Source organism: Cucurbita moschata, unplaced genomic scaffold, assembly GCF_002738365.1.
Source record: "Cucurbita moschata cultivar Rifu unplaced genomic scaffold, Cmos_1.0 Cmo_Scf00007, whole genome shotgun sequence".
Taxonomy (NCBI): domain Eukaryota; kingdom Viridiplantae; phylum Streptophyta; class Magnoliopsida; order Cucurbitales; family Cucurbitaceae; genus Cucurbita; species Cucurbita moschata.
In genome coordinates, this window is record NW_019268523.1 from 1,999,128 (window position 1) to 2,013,357 (window position 14,230).

General features: G+C 33.9%; 1 protein-coding gene across 1 annotated transcript in view; it reads left to right on the forward strand.

Moving 5' to 3' along the window:
- LOC111445073 (regulator of nonsense transcripts UPF2-like) overlaps positions 1-12,553 on the forward strand; it is a 16,239-nt gene extending 3,686 nt beyond the window's left edge. The window contains exons 4-18 of the mRNA XM_023083293.1: positions 132-334; positions 1,359-1,700; positions 1,960-2,064; positions 2,385-2,512; positions 3,210-3,386; positions 3,718-3,799; positions 4,822-5,106; positions 5,211-5,408; positions 5,498-5,599; positions 6,208-6,459; positions 6,542-6,760; positions 7,722-7,892; positions 10,336-10,521; positions 10,915-11,385; positions 11,472-12,553. Coding sequence (XP_022939061.1) covers positions 132-334; positions 1,359-1,700; positions 1,960-2,064; positions 2,385-2,512; positions 3,210-3,386; positions 3,718-3,799; positions 4,822-5,106; positions 5,211-5,408; positions 5,498-5,599; positions 6,208-6,459; positions 6,542-6,760; positions 7,722-7,892; positions 10,336-10,521; positions 10,915-11,385; positions 11,472-11,975 — 3,425 coding nt within the window. The 3' untranslated portion in view covers positions 11,976-12,553. The remainder of the gene's footprint in view (positions 1-131; positions 335-1,358; positions 1,701-1,959; positions 2,065-2,384; positions 2,513-3,209; positions 3,387-3,717; positions 3,800-4,821; positions 5,107-5,210; positions 5,409-5,497; positions 5,600-6,207; positions 6,460-6,541; positions 6,761-7,721; positions 7,893-10,335; positions 10,522-10,914; positions 11,386-11,471) is intronic.
- The last annotated feature ends 1,677 nt before the right edge of the window (positions 12,554-14,230 follow it).

Below are 14,230 nucleotides of genomic sequence, written 5' to 3' on the forward strand. Positions count from 1 at the left end.
TTTTTTTTTTTTTTTTTTTTTTTTTTTTTAATTTCACCAAATTACCTATGTAAGTTAATTTCATTTGACACATATTTGATACATTTTTCCCCATGTACATCCAATTTGTTAACGTTTGTTTTTGCCTGCAGACTCCGGATTCCTTAGAACGTTGGATTCTAGTATTAAACGCAACACAACTATTATTAAAAAGTTAAAGCAGATAAATGACGAACAACGAGAAGGGCTGATGGACGAGTTGCGTAATGTAAATATGAGTAAATTTGTTAGTGAGGCTGTTTCTGCTATATGTGATGCCAAGCTTAGAGCTTCTGATATTCAAGCAGCTGTTCAGGTAACCTCCTTTCAGTTCTTTTGTTTTCTTGGTCAATTTTTTTTTGTTGTCATTGGGTGGAGTGCAATAGAAAAAACTTAGCCACTTCAAATGTCTTGAACAAAAGGGTTCTCTACTAATATCGTGTTATATTTTTGTTATGTCCCTTCCTCCAATCGGTTAATATATTTTCTTCATTTTACATTGGTATTTTACCTTTTAGGCATATAGTTGATTTAAATTTCAATCTAGGGTCTCATTTAGTTGATAAGAAATGAGGACGGTAGTCATGTTTCTTAGCTGTACTATGGAATATTAATTTGGAGACAACTATTGAGTGCTGAACGTAGGGATTAAACTCTTGGGAGGGATCATGGTCTGATGCTTCAGCAACCCCATATTTCTTGTTGTAAATTTGACACCTTTGTTTTGTTTTGTTTTTTTTTTTGTTAAAATTACAAATTTAGTCCATAAACTTTGAAGTTTGTCTATTTGGTCCTTTTTTATCTTTCAAAACTACAAATTTAATCTTTGAACTTTTGAATTTTTTTAATTTACGAGTCTACTAGACACAAAATTGAAAGTTTAGGGAGGGTTTAAGCACTTTGAAAAGCCTCTCTTTGTTCTTTCATTCATCTGAGTGAAAGTGACTTTCTCATAAAAATTAATGATTTACTTAACCAAATTAATGGTGGGCAGAAGGGACCAAGTCTTTTTGTAATTACTCTCTTGGTTTGGTCTTTTAAGACTCGACCTCATTTTATTTTTATTCTTTTGGTTGGGGGCAGTTTGGCTTGTATGCCCTTTTGGATTCTTCCATTTTTTTTTTCAAAGTTCATTTTCATAAAAAAGAAGAAGAAGAAGAAGAAAAGAAAAAGATTCATAGGAACAAATTAATCTGTTTAGAACATAGATTTATGAGATTATTTTTATAGTTTGATAACCAAATTTTCACACGCTGAACAACAGAAACAATAGTAAAAGTTCAGGCACTAATCTAGATCTGATGTGTTCTCTTTTCACTCCACTGGAAAAAAAAAAAAAGATCTGTTCGCTTCTTCACCAAAGGTACAAAGACTTCTCACCGTGCCTGATTCAAGGGCTTTTAAAAGTATTCTTTCCTGGAAAGTCTGGGGACGAGTTGGATGCTGATAGGAACTTGAAGGCCATGAAGAAGCGCAGCACTCTCAAACTTCTCTTGGAACTTTTTTTTGTTGGAGTTGTAGAAGACAGTGCAATTTTCAATAATATTATTAAGGATCTTACAAGTATCGAACATTTGAGGGATCGGGATACTACCCTAACAAACTTGACTCTACTTGCTAGCTTTGCTCGGCAAGGGAGAATCCTCTTGGGTCTACCGCCTACTGGACAAGATCATGAGGAGGTACACAATATTTTTCTCAATTTCTACATACCCTGGCACTGTTCATGTAGCCTTTTTATATGTTTCGTTTTTTTTCCACTTCTTTTCAACTATTTTTAATTAGTTTATGCTTCTCATCTATAATGGATTTCCATGTCTGGCAGTTACTAGTTACATGTTAAAACTTGCCATGTGATTGTACTGTTGACTTTTTTCTATGAAAATTTCTCCTCCCCAGGCATGCTTTACTCTTAACTCACTGGGTAACGTTCTATTACAGTTTTTTAAGAGCCTCAATATTACTGCCGACCAAAAGAAATTCTTCAGGAAGGCATTTCATACATATTATGATGCAGCAGCAGAATTGCTTCAGTCTGAACATACAGTAAGAGATTCACTATCTTCTCTAGAGCTACTTATTTGATTTATCCTTCACTCTCCTCTCCTCTCTTGTTTTGCCCCATCCAAGCTTAAATTCAAAGTTAAGACTCATGTTTTGGTTGTTTAACGTTAATTCATTAGCATGTGTTTTTATTTTATAATTTTTTTGGCCATTATGTTAACAAAATAATCATGCTTTCTTTTCCATGAATATTTTGTACTTGCAATATTTTTATGGGTGACTAACCTTCATCAATATGAACGAAAGAATATATATTACAATTGTAATAATTGTTTGCTCATCACATTTTTTTTAAACGGCAGTCACTTCGCCAAATGGAGCAGGAAAATGCTAAGCTCTTGAATGCAAAAGGAGAGCTTAATGATGAAAATGTCTCTTCATATGAGAAGTTACGAAAATCTTATGACCACTTATATAGAAATGTCTCATCGTAAGTTGCACTCTGACGCTCATTGTACAAGGAATTTAATAATCTTTTGGTAACTTGATGGATATATGGAATGTATATTTCTTAATGTTGTCCACGTCAAAATCTAACATTTACTGCACATTTTTTGGATAGGAAAAAAATTCATTGATTTATGAAATTTACAAAAGGGAGAAAATCCATCAAAATGAAGTTGCAAAAAACATTTATTTCACATTTTGCTAATAAATTCTTTATTGCACCTTCTGCGTTGAATTGAAACTTTGTTTAAATTTCATCTAATTGATAAATGTTCATTCTTAATGACTCGCTCCTTGTTTAATGAATACTGATTTAGTTCTTATAATTTATTCCTTGGCATCCTTGTAGGATTCTGCTGAAGCAGTTTCTTATTTGATGTAATCTGGATGTATTTCTAATGCAAATATGATTGAATTTATCCTTAAAAGACGGGTATTGCACATAACATTGAGATCAAAGGTTGTTCAGTTTCATTAGAGAAATTTAAGTTTTCTTCTACTAAGAGGACATGGATGGAGTCGAAAATTGCTTGAAGAAAAAGAAGATGGGTAGTCAATTTCATCATGTAAAGAAAATATGAATATGTGATAAAAATATTATATTTTGTGCTCATCATAAAGTAAAATAGATTCTATGAACTATTTTTCATTGGCTATTTATGGAATTCTACATTACACAGCTTAGCAGAAGCAGTTGATATGCAACCCCCAGTGATGCCAGAGGATGGCCACACAACCAGGGTTTCTGCAGGTGAAGATGTTTCATCACCTGCTGCTGGAAAAGATTCATCTGTGCTTGAAGCCATTTGGGATGATGAAGACACCCGGGCTTTCTATGAATGCTTACCAGATCTCAGGTTTGGCCTGGTCAAACTATATAATTTGCTGAGATCGTTTGGGGGAAATTTGTTTTGCATCTATCTTAAAGTAGATTTCTGTGGATTGCCTAGAATTAAAGATACTTTTGGACACATACATGCAAGCATGTTCTATATATGCACATACTCGTTTTTCAATAATAACAATAAAAATAACTTTTAGAACATGCTCATGTATGTTGTGATTGCAAGTCTCAGTAATGTTTTCTTATCGGGATAGTCCATTGTGTCCTTACAAGAACTATATTTGTTGGTATATATATATATATTTGATAAGAATATTAGTTGGTATATTGAATGAACTTCTCAGGGCATTTGTTCCAGCAGTACTATTGGGAGAAGCGGAGCCTAAAGCAAATGAGCAATCTGCTAAACCAGCAGAAAATCTGGCTGTAATTTCTCATGCCTGCAATATTTTCTTTAGAGCTTAAAAATTTCGTAAACTGTTTTATAATAAACTCTCTACTCTGTCACTCCTCCCATGTCTGGTCCTATTTCAACTTATCACAGGTTTTACTTCTCTCCCTTGCTGTGTAGGATGGGCGTACTTGATTTTTTTGGTCGTAATTTAAAATTAATCATGTCTAAGTTAGGTTTTAAATGATCTTTACTTTAGTAGAACATGGATTTATTTTCTTAGTATTCAGATGAGATTTCAATTAGTATTCAAATAAACTAAGTTGATAATGTCGAGAATTCTGTAGTTTAGCAATGTATCAAATATGTATTTGAACACAATAATTTGTATTAAAATGAATATTATAAATTGTTCTTAGTTTTGCTTATTTTAATTTTAATACAATCTAATTTAGGATATTAACTTAGTTTTACAAACTGAAGTTACTTTTTGTATTTTTAGTCCTACAATATATATTTATATTCATCCCGGTATATATGTTTTTCCTAGTACTTTTTTTCAGTAGTTTGGTATTGGTGAAAATAAAATAATTTAGAAAATAGTCCTTGGTTATTTCTCTAAATGTACCAATGATTTATAGTAATTGATAGCTTAAGTTTTTGTTTATTAACATTGTCTTGAAGTGGTGTAATGTTAAAAGTATTGATTCCTTAGAAGAAAAAAATTGAACTCTGTTAAGTGTGAAGTTTAAAAGTGTAAAGTTCTAACTATTACTTTACTATATTTTTTCTATTTTACTTAAAACTTATTGAATTGTTTTTATTTTATTCGAGTGGACTATGGATATTAAATAACGTGTTATGAATATTAAGTTTAATATTTTAATAACGACGAGAATTTGATATGTTTGTGATTTGAAAATGGTCCAAAAACAAATTATTAAGCATTCTCCCTTTAAATGTTGTATTAAATATAAAGATTTGATCCTTTCTGGTCTTTATTAGCCTATTCCATGAAGATGTCTTTTTTGCTGAAGAATTTGAATGTCTTTTATAGGAATCTGAAGCAGACCAAGGTCAGCAGACTTCTCTAGAGGCCGTTGAGATTTCTACAGATTCTTTGCTACAGGATGGAAAAATTAATGAAAAAGGGAAGGACAAAGAAGAAAAAGATAAAGAAAAGAATAAGGATACAGACAAGGAGAAGGGGAAAGAAAAGGACGCAGATAGAAAGATGGAAAATGAAAAAGAAAAACTTAAAAATATTGAAGGAACTAATTTGGATGCTTTGTTGCAGAGGCTCCCTGGCTGTGTCAGCCGTGACCTTATTGATCAGTTGACTGTAATTTCTTCTCTTTTCCCCAGCTTAATCGTGTCTTATTTTATAGGTAATGAAGGCTGGATCTTCGTTAAGAATTTGATTTTAATATTCTTGTATAATTGCAGGTAGAGTTTTGTTATTTGAATTCCAAGGCTAACCGAAAGAAGCTTGTTCGAGCTTTGTTTAATGTACCTAGGACGTCTTTGGAGTTACTGCCTTACTACTCACGCTTGGTCGCGACATTGTCAACTTGTATGAAGGATGTATCTGTCATTCTCCTCCAGATGTTAGAGGAGGAGTTCAACTTTTTATTGAACAAAAAGGTCTCATTTTAGTTCATAAAACTTTTGTATGAATGGAGTTTTCCTTTTATCTTCTATTTATTTCTTTACTGTTTTTTTTTTTCAAACAGGACCAAATGAACATTGAAACGAAGATAAAAAATATTAGGTTTATTGGAGAGCTCTGCAAGTTCAAAATTGCTTCAGCTGGCCTTGTTTTTAGCTGTTTGAAGGTATGAGTGGAGGAGACACCTGTTGATGTTTATTCTTTCCTTCATTATGTTTTATTGTTCTATGTATTTTGAAATCATATATTTGTCACATACGTGCCAGAGTTTCTCATGTTTGGCATATGGCGTCAAATTTCTTGTATTGGGATTATTTTGTTTATTTAAGAAGTTTTTTTTTTTTTTGCTTTTAATTGATTGTTCCAATCACTTTGGGTGATATTCAACCAATTACCTCATTTTCATTACCTTTATTTCTTTTGTTTGGGGGTAAGAGAATTTTATTGATAAGATGAAATTACAAAGGGAAAGGAAAACCTAGCCCCCAGCTAAGGAAGATTACAAAGAGCTCTGCATAGAGAGGTATTCAATTGTGATTGTTGAAAATAGTACGAAATTTTCCCAAGCAAGTGCTGAAAATTAGTGTTGCAAACAATCAAAGGTTTACTTTGTTGTTGAAGACTCTTATTTATTTCTTGTCAATAAAGCCATAACAAAGCTGTAACTGCGAGCTGAACGAGAAATTATGCTAGTTATGAACGAGAAGTTGATGTTTCTGTTGTGGTTGGAAAATGATGGTTAATTGATGAGCACATTTGATCTCATTTTGGCAGGCATGTTTAGATGATTTCACTCACCACAACATTGATGTTGCTTGTAATCTTCTTGAGACCTGTGGACGTTTTCTTTATCGGTCTCCTGAAACTACAGTTCGGATGGCTAACATGTTGGAGATATTGATGCGCTTGAAAAATGTAAAAAATTTGGATCCCCGGCATAGCACCCTGGTAGAAAATGCATACTATCTTTGCAAGCCTCCAGAGAGATCTGCACGGGTGTCAAAAGTTCGTCCACCATTGCATCAGGTATGAGATGCATACAATGTTCATTAATCTTTCCCTATGTACAGTTGGTTCATATGTTGTATTTACATGTTGTTTTGTGCAGTATATTAGAAAGTTACTCTTCTCAGATCTGGACAAGTCTGCCATTGAGAATGTGTTAAGGCAACTTCGGAAACTTCCATGGAGCGAATGTGAGCAATACCTTTTAAAATGTTTTATGAAAGTTCACAAAGGGAAGTATGGCCATATTCACTTGATTGCTTCTCTAACGTCTGGTTTGAGTCGATACCATGACGAGTTCTCAGTTGCTGTTGTTGACGAGGTATGTTCAGTTCATTGAAAACAAACTTAAATTGGGATTCGTCAGTCTACTAGATAAGATCATTACCTACTGATCGGGCTTTATTGGCTTTATTTCATATGACTTTACCTTTTTATGCATATTATGGAGGGTTCAGTACTACTTTTAACCGTGTAAAGATTCTTTCCTGTGATTAGAAACAAATGATTTATCAGTAGTAGTATTACATATTTTAAATTTTGCTGCAACTCAAGTACTTTTGAATTATGCAGAACAGAAAAAACACATTAAAGTGCTTTTTAGAGAAGAAAATAAATATTTGCTTTTTAATGGGTTTTGACTCGTATGTTTATCAATTATCATTAATCTCTCTGTATCACGACACTTTCTACTTACTAGTAGTCTTTCTAGATTTTTTTTTTTTTTTCATTAATCTCTCTGTATCACGACACTTTCTACTTACTAGTAGTCTTTCTAGATTTTTTTTTTTTTTTAATTTTTTAATTTTTAAATAAGAGACAATTTCATTGATGATTGAAATTTACAAAAAGATATGATGTTTACAAAAGACCTTCCCTTCCTACCATACCCTTTTTCTCATTTGATTTTTACAAAAAGATATGATGTTTACAAAAGACCTTCCCTTCCTACCATACCCTTTTTCTCATTTGATTATCAAATCAGTTTGTTGGTTTGTAAAAAATGTATTACAATTTTAATCACGTCCTCTTTAATTTGTCAGTTTGAAAAGTATATTTTAGTCATTCGTAAGTCTTTATAAATAGAGGCACGAGATATTTTAATAATAGTAGATACAGGTAGCGATATGTTAAAGTTCGGTTTTTTGAAATTCATAATGTGGAAGTTATTTTATACTACATGATGAATGCATTCTGCATATTTGACCAGGTTCTCTTGTTTATATCTTGATTTATCTATTTTATTCATTTTGGTGGCTGTTATTTATCTCTATTATTTCTAGGTATTGGAAGAAATTAGGCTTGGACTCGAAGTAAATGATTATGGGATGCAGCAAAAGCGCATTGCCCATATGCGGTTTTTGGGGGAGTTGTACAACTATGAACTTGTAGATTCATCTGTTGTTTTTGATACCCTTTATTTGATTCTTGTCTTTGGGCATGGCACATCAGAGGTATGGAATTATTTTGTCTTTTTTTTTTTTTAATTGTTTTTATAACTTTTAATATTATTACTATTTACCTTGATACATCAAGATTTTTAATCAGTAGGCTTTGGTAATGTTGTTTATCTCTGCTAGTGTCTCACCTAAATTTTTTTCTTGTGTATGCGTGCGTGTTTTATGTTTTCAGTTTTTATGTTGCATTCTTTGTACAGTAGAGTCAACGGTGCTTAAAATTGTTGAATCGTACTTGGCCTCGGCAACTTCAAAGATCAAAAAAAATGTAGGTCTTTTCATACATGTGGGTTTGGAGATTTCCACGAGAAAGAGATTTCGTATTTCTGTTGGTACTCTTGTGATAGACCTCAAACCACAAAGGTATAAATGTAAGTGGGTGTGGAAAGAGGGAACCGTGTGAGAGGTCGTTTACATGTAGGTGTCGGGCCTATTGAGTTTAGTGCGTGTTGAGGCCTTGAGGGAGAATGGAGGCATATAGTTAAGGTTTGTTGTGGAGAAAGGGATCTTTTTGGGATGTAATTGTTAGTGTATTGGAAGTATGAAATGCGAGGAGATTTCTGAGATTCTTTTCGGCAGTAAGATTCTTATTAGAGATCCAGCTTCCCTTCTTTTTTTGGGAAATGTTTCTAGTTTCTTATTGAAAAAAGTACTTTTTAGTAAGATTCTTATTAGAGATCCAGCTTCCCTTCTTTTTTTGGGAAATGTTTCTAGTTTCTTATTGAAAAAAGTACTTTTTAGTAAGATTCTTATTAGAGATCCAGCTTCCCTTCTTTTTTTGGGAAATGTTTCTAGTTTCTTATTGAAAAAAGTACTTTTTAGTAAGATTCTTATTAGAGATCCAGCTTCCCTTCTTTTTTTGGGAAATGTTTCTAGTTTCTTATTGAAAAAAGTACTTTTTAGTAAGATTCTTATTAGAGATCCAGCTTCCCTTCTTTTTTTGGGAAATGTTTCTAGTTTCTTATTGAAAAAAGTACTTTTTAGTAAGATTCTTATTAGAGATCCAGCTTCCCTTCTTTTTTTGGGAAATGTTTCTAGTTTCTTATTGAAAAAAGTACTTTTTAGTAAGATTCTTATTAGAGATCCAGCTTCCCTTCTTTTTTTGGGAAATGTTTCTAGTTTCTTATTGAAAAAAGTACTTTTTAGTAAGATTCTTATTAGAGATCCAGCTTCCCTTCTTTTTTTGGGAAATGTTTCTAGTTTCTTATTGAAAAAAGTACTTTTTAGTAAGATTCTTATTAGAGATCCAGCTTCCCTTCTTTTTTTGGGAAATGTTTCTAGTTTCTTATTGAAAAAAGTACTTTTTATTGGAGAATCGCGTCTTTGTTTGAGTGCCTTACATTGCCTTTTTAAGCCTGGCATGGATAAAAATATAATTACCGTAGTATTATATTTGTGCCGGGTGTTGGTGGCCTTCTTCAAGACTCTTCAAGAACATAGATCTGTGTGTATATCTGAATAATTGTTTTCTCTATGAACCTTCAAGCTTAGTGATGGTTGGTTTTACTACTCCTTTGAGTGTCTATTGAGCTGACCGAGGGCTTCCCTTTCATTACTTTCACGATGAGGGAATTGCGTCCTCATCCGCATTAGTCGAAGTTTGTGCACCTCTCTCCAAAAGATACAATTCAGTATCAGAATCGGCTGAAGAAGAGTGAAGCAGTAGCAACTCTCCTAGCGCAGCCCACGGCGAAGCCTCTTCTTTCTAGTCTACATTGAGTGCGTTATAGGAAGAAATCTCAAAAGATTTTGACACGTTGGCACCAAAAGAAGAGGTAGTTATAGATTCCCCATCAGTTTCACTCACAATGCAGCAGTCTGGAGAGATGGATATCCAAAGAGGGCACGTTTGTAGCTTGTCTTAAGTATTAAGGCTCGAGTGGCCTACCTCCCAAGGAAAGAACTTCACCTTTTTGGGATATTTTCCATCTGAGTTGGTCACATAGAGATTTCTACAGCCCAAATCACCCATTGAAGATAAAACCATTCCTGTCTAAATTCCAGCACCAAATGTCAAAAGATTCATTAAGGTATTATTCCTCATATCAGCCACAGAACCATCAGCCTTTAGTGTAATAGCATACGGGGATGGAAAATGGTCTCTTAAAGCCACATTGCCAATCCAAACATCAGACCCGAAACTAGTATCTGAAGATATCGTTTGCTTGATGATATGGTTGTCATTTTATCAAATTAAAATTGGCTTCTTTAATTCATTTTTATGCTTGCTAGCTGCTGGGGCAGTAAAATAGTAAGGAGTCGAGCCCCTAATAGGATGTGCAATCTGTTAATTTCCAATGAATGAACTAGAACAAACGTATGTTAAAGGCTTGTGGAGGATACCTAGTCTTGGTTTATGGAGTGCAAGTTTGTTTCGTGGTGCTTGGCTAAATGAATGGTTTGTTTCAAGGCTAATGTGGTTGATTTTTGTTGCTTTTAGCAAGATGTATTAGATCCACCGGAGGACACTTTCCGCATAAGGATGATTATCACTCTTCTTCAAACCTGTGGTCACTACTTTGATCGAGGATCTTCCAAGAGGAAACTTGATCGATTTTTTATACACTTCCAGAAATATATTCTCAGCAAAGGCGCGCTTCCGTTGGACGTTGAGTTTGACTTACAGGTCAGTTGTTTACCTTGTTAGTTTACTTGCTAAATATTTTTCAAATGTATGTCATTGTAAGATAACAGCTGATGTTAAGTTCATAGTTTTCATCCTTGTTTTGTTATGGACATGGTTCTATCTCCAAACCTACACTTGTATTCGAGTGTCTAACAAACTCTATCATGCTAACAAGTGCCCGAAATTCTTAGGCTCATTGAAACGTGTTCTATAATATTTGCAAATTATTCGTGAGTTTATTTAATGGTCACTAGTGTGATTGAAGTTTTTGTGATCTTTGTCAATTTGGTGAATCTTTAAGAAGTGGGAGAATGTATAGATTTTTGCTGAATACTTCCTAATGCATCTTCATTTATTTTATCTTCCTTGATTCTGATGAAGTTGCCTTTACAGGATTTATTTGCGGAATTGCAACCAAACATGACCAGATACTCATCCATTGAAGAGATAAATGCTGCTTTCGTAGAACTCGACGAGCATGAACGTTCTGTCTCGAATGTCAAGCCCAATATTGAGAAACACCTCGATGCCAAAAAGCCTAGCAGAGCAACTTCCAATACCACCTCAGCTAATGGAAGGGACACGATGAATGGCTCCAAGGAAAATGGTGCAGCTCATGAAGACGGTGTTGATAGCGACAGTGATACAGGAAGTGGCACTATTGAGGCAGAGGGACACGATGATGAAGAGTCGGACTTGGAGAATCATGAAGATGGATGTGACACTGAGGATGACGAAGACGATGAAGAAGCGGGTGGGCCTGCTTCTGATGAGGACGATGAGGTTCACGTGAGGCCAAAAGTGGCTGAGGTAGACCCCAGAGAAGAAGCCAATTTCGAGCAGGAGCTCAGGGCTGTCATGCAGGCAAGATTTCTGTGATCACTTACTGTACATTTTATTAATTTTTACAAATTTATCGACGCCGTACATAAGGTTATTTCCGAATGCAGGAGAGTATGGACCAGCGCAGGCAAGAGCTACGTGGCCGACCAACATTGAATATGATGATACCAATGAATTTATTCGAGGGATCGACAAGGGACCACCATGGAAGGGGGGCTGGGGGAGAAAGTGGGGATGAGGCATTGGAAGAGGATGCTGGGGGAAGCAAGGAGGTTCAGGTGAAAGTTCTTGTGAAGCGTGGGAACAAGCAGCAAACCAAGAAGATGTATATCCCTCGTGATAGTGCACTTTTACAGAGCACTAAACAGAAAGAAGCAGAGGAGCTAGAAGAGAAGCAAGATATTAAGAGGTTAATCTTGGAGTACAATGACCGTGAAGAGGAAGAACTTAATGGATTAGGCTCCCAAACAATGAATTGGATGCAAACAGGGAACAATAGAGCCCCTACTCGGGGCAACAACTGGGACGCCTCCGGCGGGAGGAGCGGTGGGTCGCATCATCCCCATCATCGGTATCCCGGCGGTGGCATGCATTATAGTCGAAAGAAGTGAGCTTAGTTCATCATAAGTTCCCTCCCTGATAGTTGAAGTCAACCACAGCAGGCTTCGGAAGTATGCGAGTTTGCTTCGAACATTTTAATTTACCGCTCCCCAGTCCGTTACAGGAGTTATTTCGTCACAGTATTTTGTCAACGGTCGCCGACATACATACAGATCCCAACAGTTTAATCTCTGAGTCGAGCTTTCTTCGCTGCTAGAACATGGAGGATGAAGGGAACCAACCATAGACGACAACGACAAAATCTGTGGAAAATTTCACCCATTTTTAGCAAGTTGGTAGATAAAATGAAGAAAGGAGGCTTTCGGTGTATATCGCATAAGTGTCGAGTCGATCCCTATCTACTTTTAGAGCAATTGTGTTTGTTATTGCATGAAAAGAATGATTTGTTTGGATCTAGAAGTTGTATGACAATTAAAAGAATAACTGCGGGATCTCGTCTTGTACAGTTCTTCGTCGTTTCTGGGCATTCGGCAATTTCGGTCCCAAGGCGAAACCCAAATCTGTGTTTACCATCAGATTAGTAGAATTATAAAGGTTAAAAATATCATTTTGGTCCTTTTATTTGAAATGTGGTCATTTTTAGTCCTTGTATTTGTATAAATTTTAAATTTAGCCCCTATTTCTACTTCAGTACTGATTTTTCAAAAATGGAGAAGTAATCACATTGTAATTATTATTATTTTTGTAATGAAAGGATGATAGAAAATAAAATAAAATAAAATACATTTAAAACTTTATCTCCATTTTAGCCTTGTCCATTATTAACCTACATTTTTTATCTTTTAATTTAAATATTAATAGTTAATTATTCCTCTTGATTTCCAACTCAGAATTTAAAAATTAGCACAATTTTCTCGAAATATGCACAGTTATTATGGTTATTTTAAAATAACTAAGAAATATGAAGTCCAAAATAATAGAAGAGAAAAATAAAGTTTCTACCTCCAAAACGGTCTGTCATCGATTTCATGTCCTACGCTCCCCATCCATTCAAACTTTACGAAATTAGGTAATAGTATCCCGATAAAAGAGTTGACGAAGGGGATGAGCCATATCCCGATAAAAGAGTTGACGAAGGGGATGAGCCAAACAGGGAGTCTACTGGACGGGGTTCAACTAGCGGAGACTCGTCAAGCACATCCAGCAAAGATCAAGGGGATCTTGTTGTTGCATAGCTCAGCTATTAATTTAGATGAATCTTTAATTTGAATTTATTGATTTCAACGTTATTTTTATTTTTATTTTTTCAAATTTTTATGACATATGAAGTAGGCGTATTTCTGTCAATGCAATTAGGGTTTCGAGAGACTATTAAAAGTTGTTCGAATCTTTGGGCAAAAAACTTGTTATTCATCTCACGCTTAATCTTCAGGTAATTTGTGTTTAATTGAAATGTAATTGATTTGGGTCAATCTACTAAATTCGTTAAAATATATATTCTCGACCAAAAAATCAGAGATTCGAATACTCATTTTCATTTGAATGAAATTTATTATTTTAATTTTCAAAAAAAAAACATTTCTAAAAAGTAAATAATTACTCTTTAATGTAATATATCTAAACAAACGGCCTCTACAAGTTTGTATAATTTGAAAATACTAACATTTTAAAATTTAAATAATCAGTTACAAGAGAAAGAGATTATAATTGAATATTAAATACCCTGAGATTTCTGTACATTTAATGCATTTCCATATTTAATTCAGTCACATAACCATTTTACGATATTAATTATTTTAAATTTTTTTAAAAAAATTTAAATATAATCCGCCAAAGTTAGCTTGCTTGTTTAAAATTTTTGATGAAATACATCAAGTTTTTTAAATTTTAAAAATTAAATAATTTTTGTTCTTAAAATTTTAATAATTTTTTATTCGACTAATTAGAAACCATTTTCGGGCTACTTAAAAATTAATTTCTTTGAATAAATTTAAGTTAAATTAAAATCTTAATTTTTTTTTAATTGAAAAAAATGTTCGATCAATAGCACTTAACCTATGCGATTTGAACGGGCTGTGCTTTCTGTATAATGCGTACAGCTCTAGTTACTGTGGGGACCACCCTAAATATTTGCATTTTAATACAAAAAAAAATTAAACTTCTAATTTAACCTAACAAAAATGTTTTGATTTGGACTAAAAAATATATATATATATTAATAATAATTCAAATATTCAATTGCCCGCTCCCGCTTCTACGATAACTGCAGCCGTTTCACCATTTCCACAATTATTAGTTTTTGTAA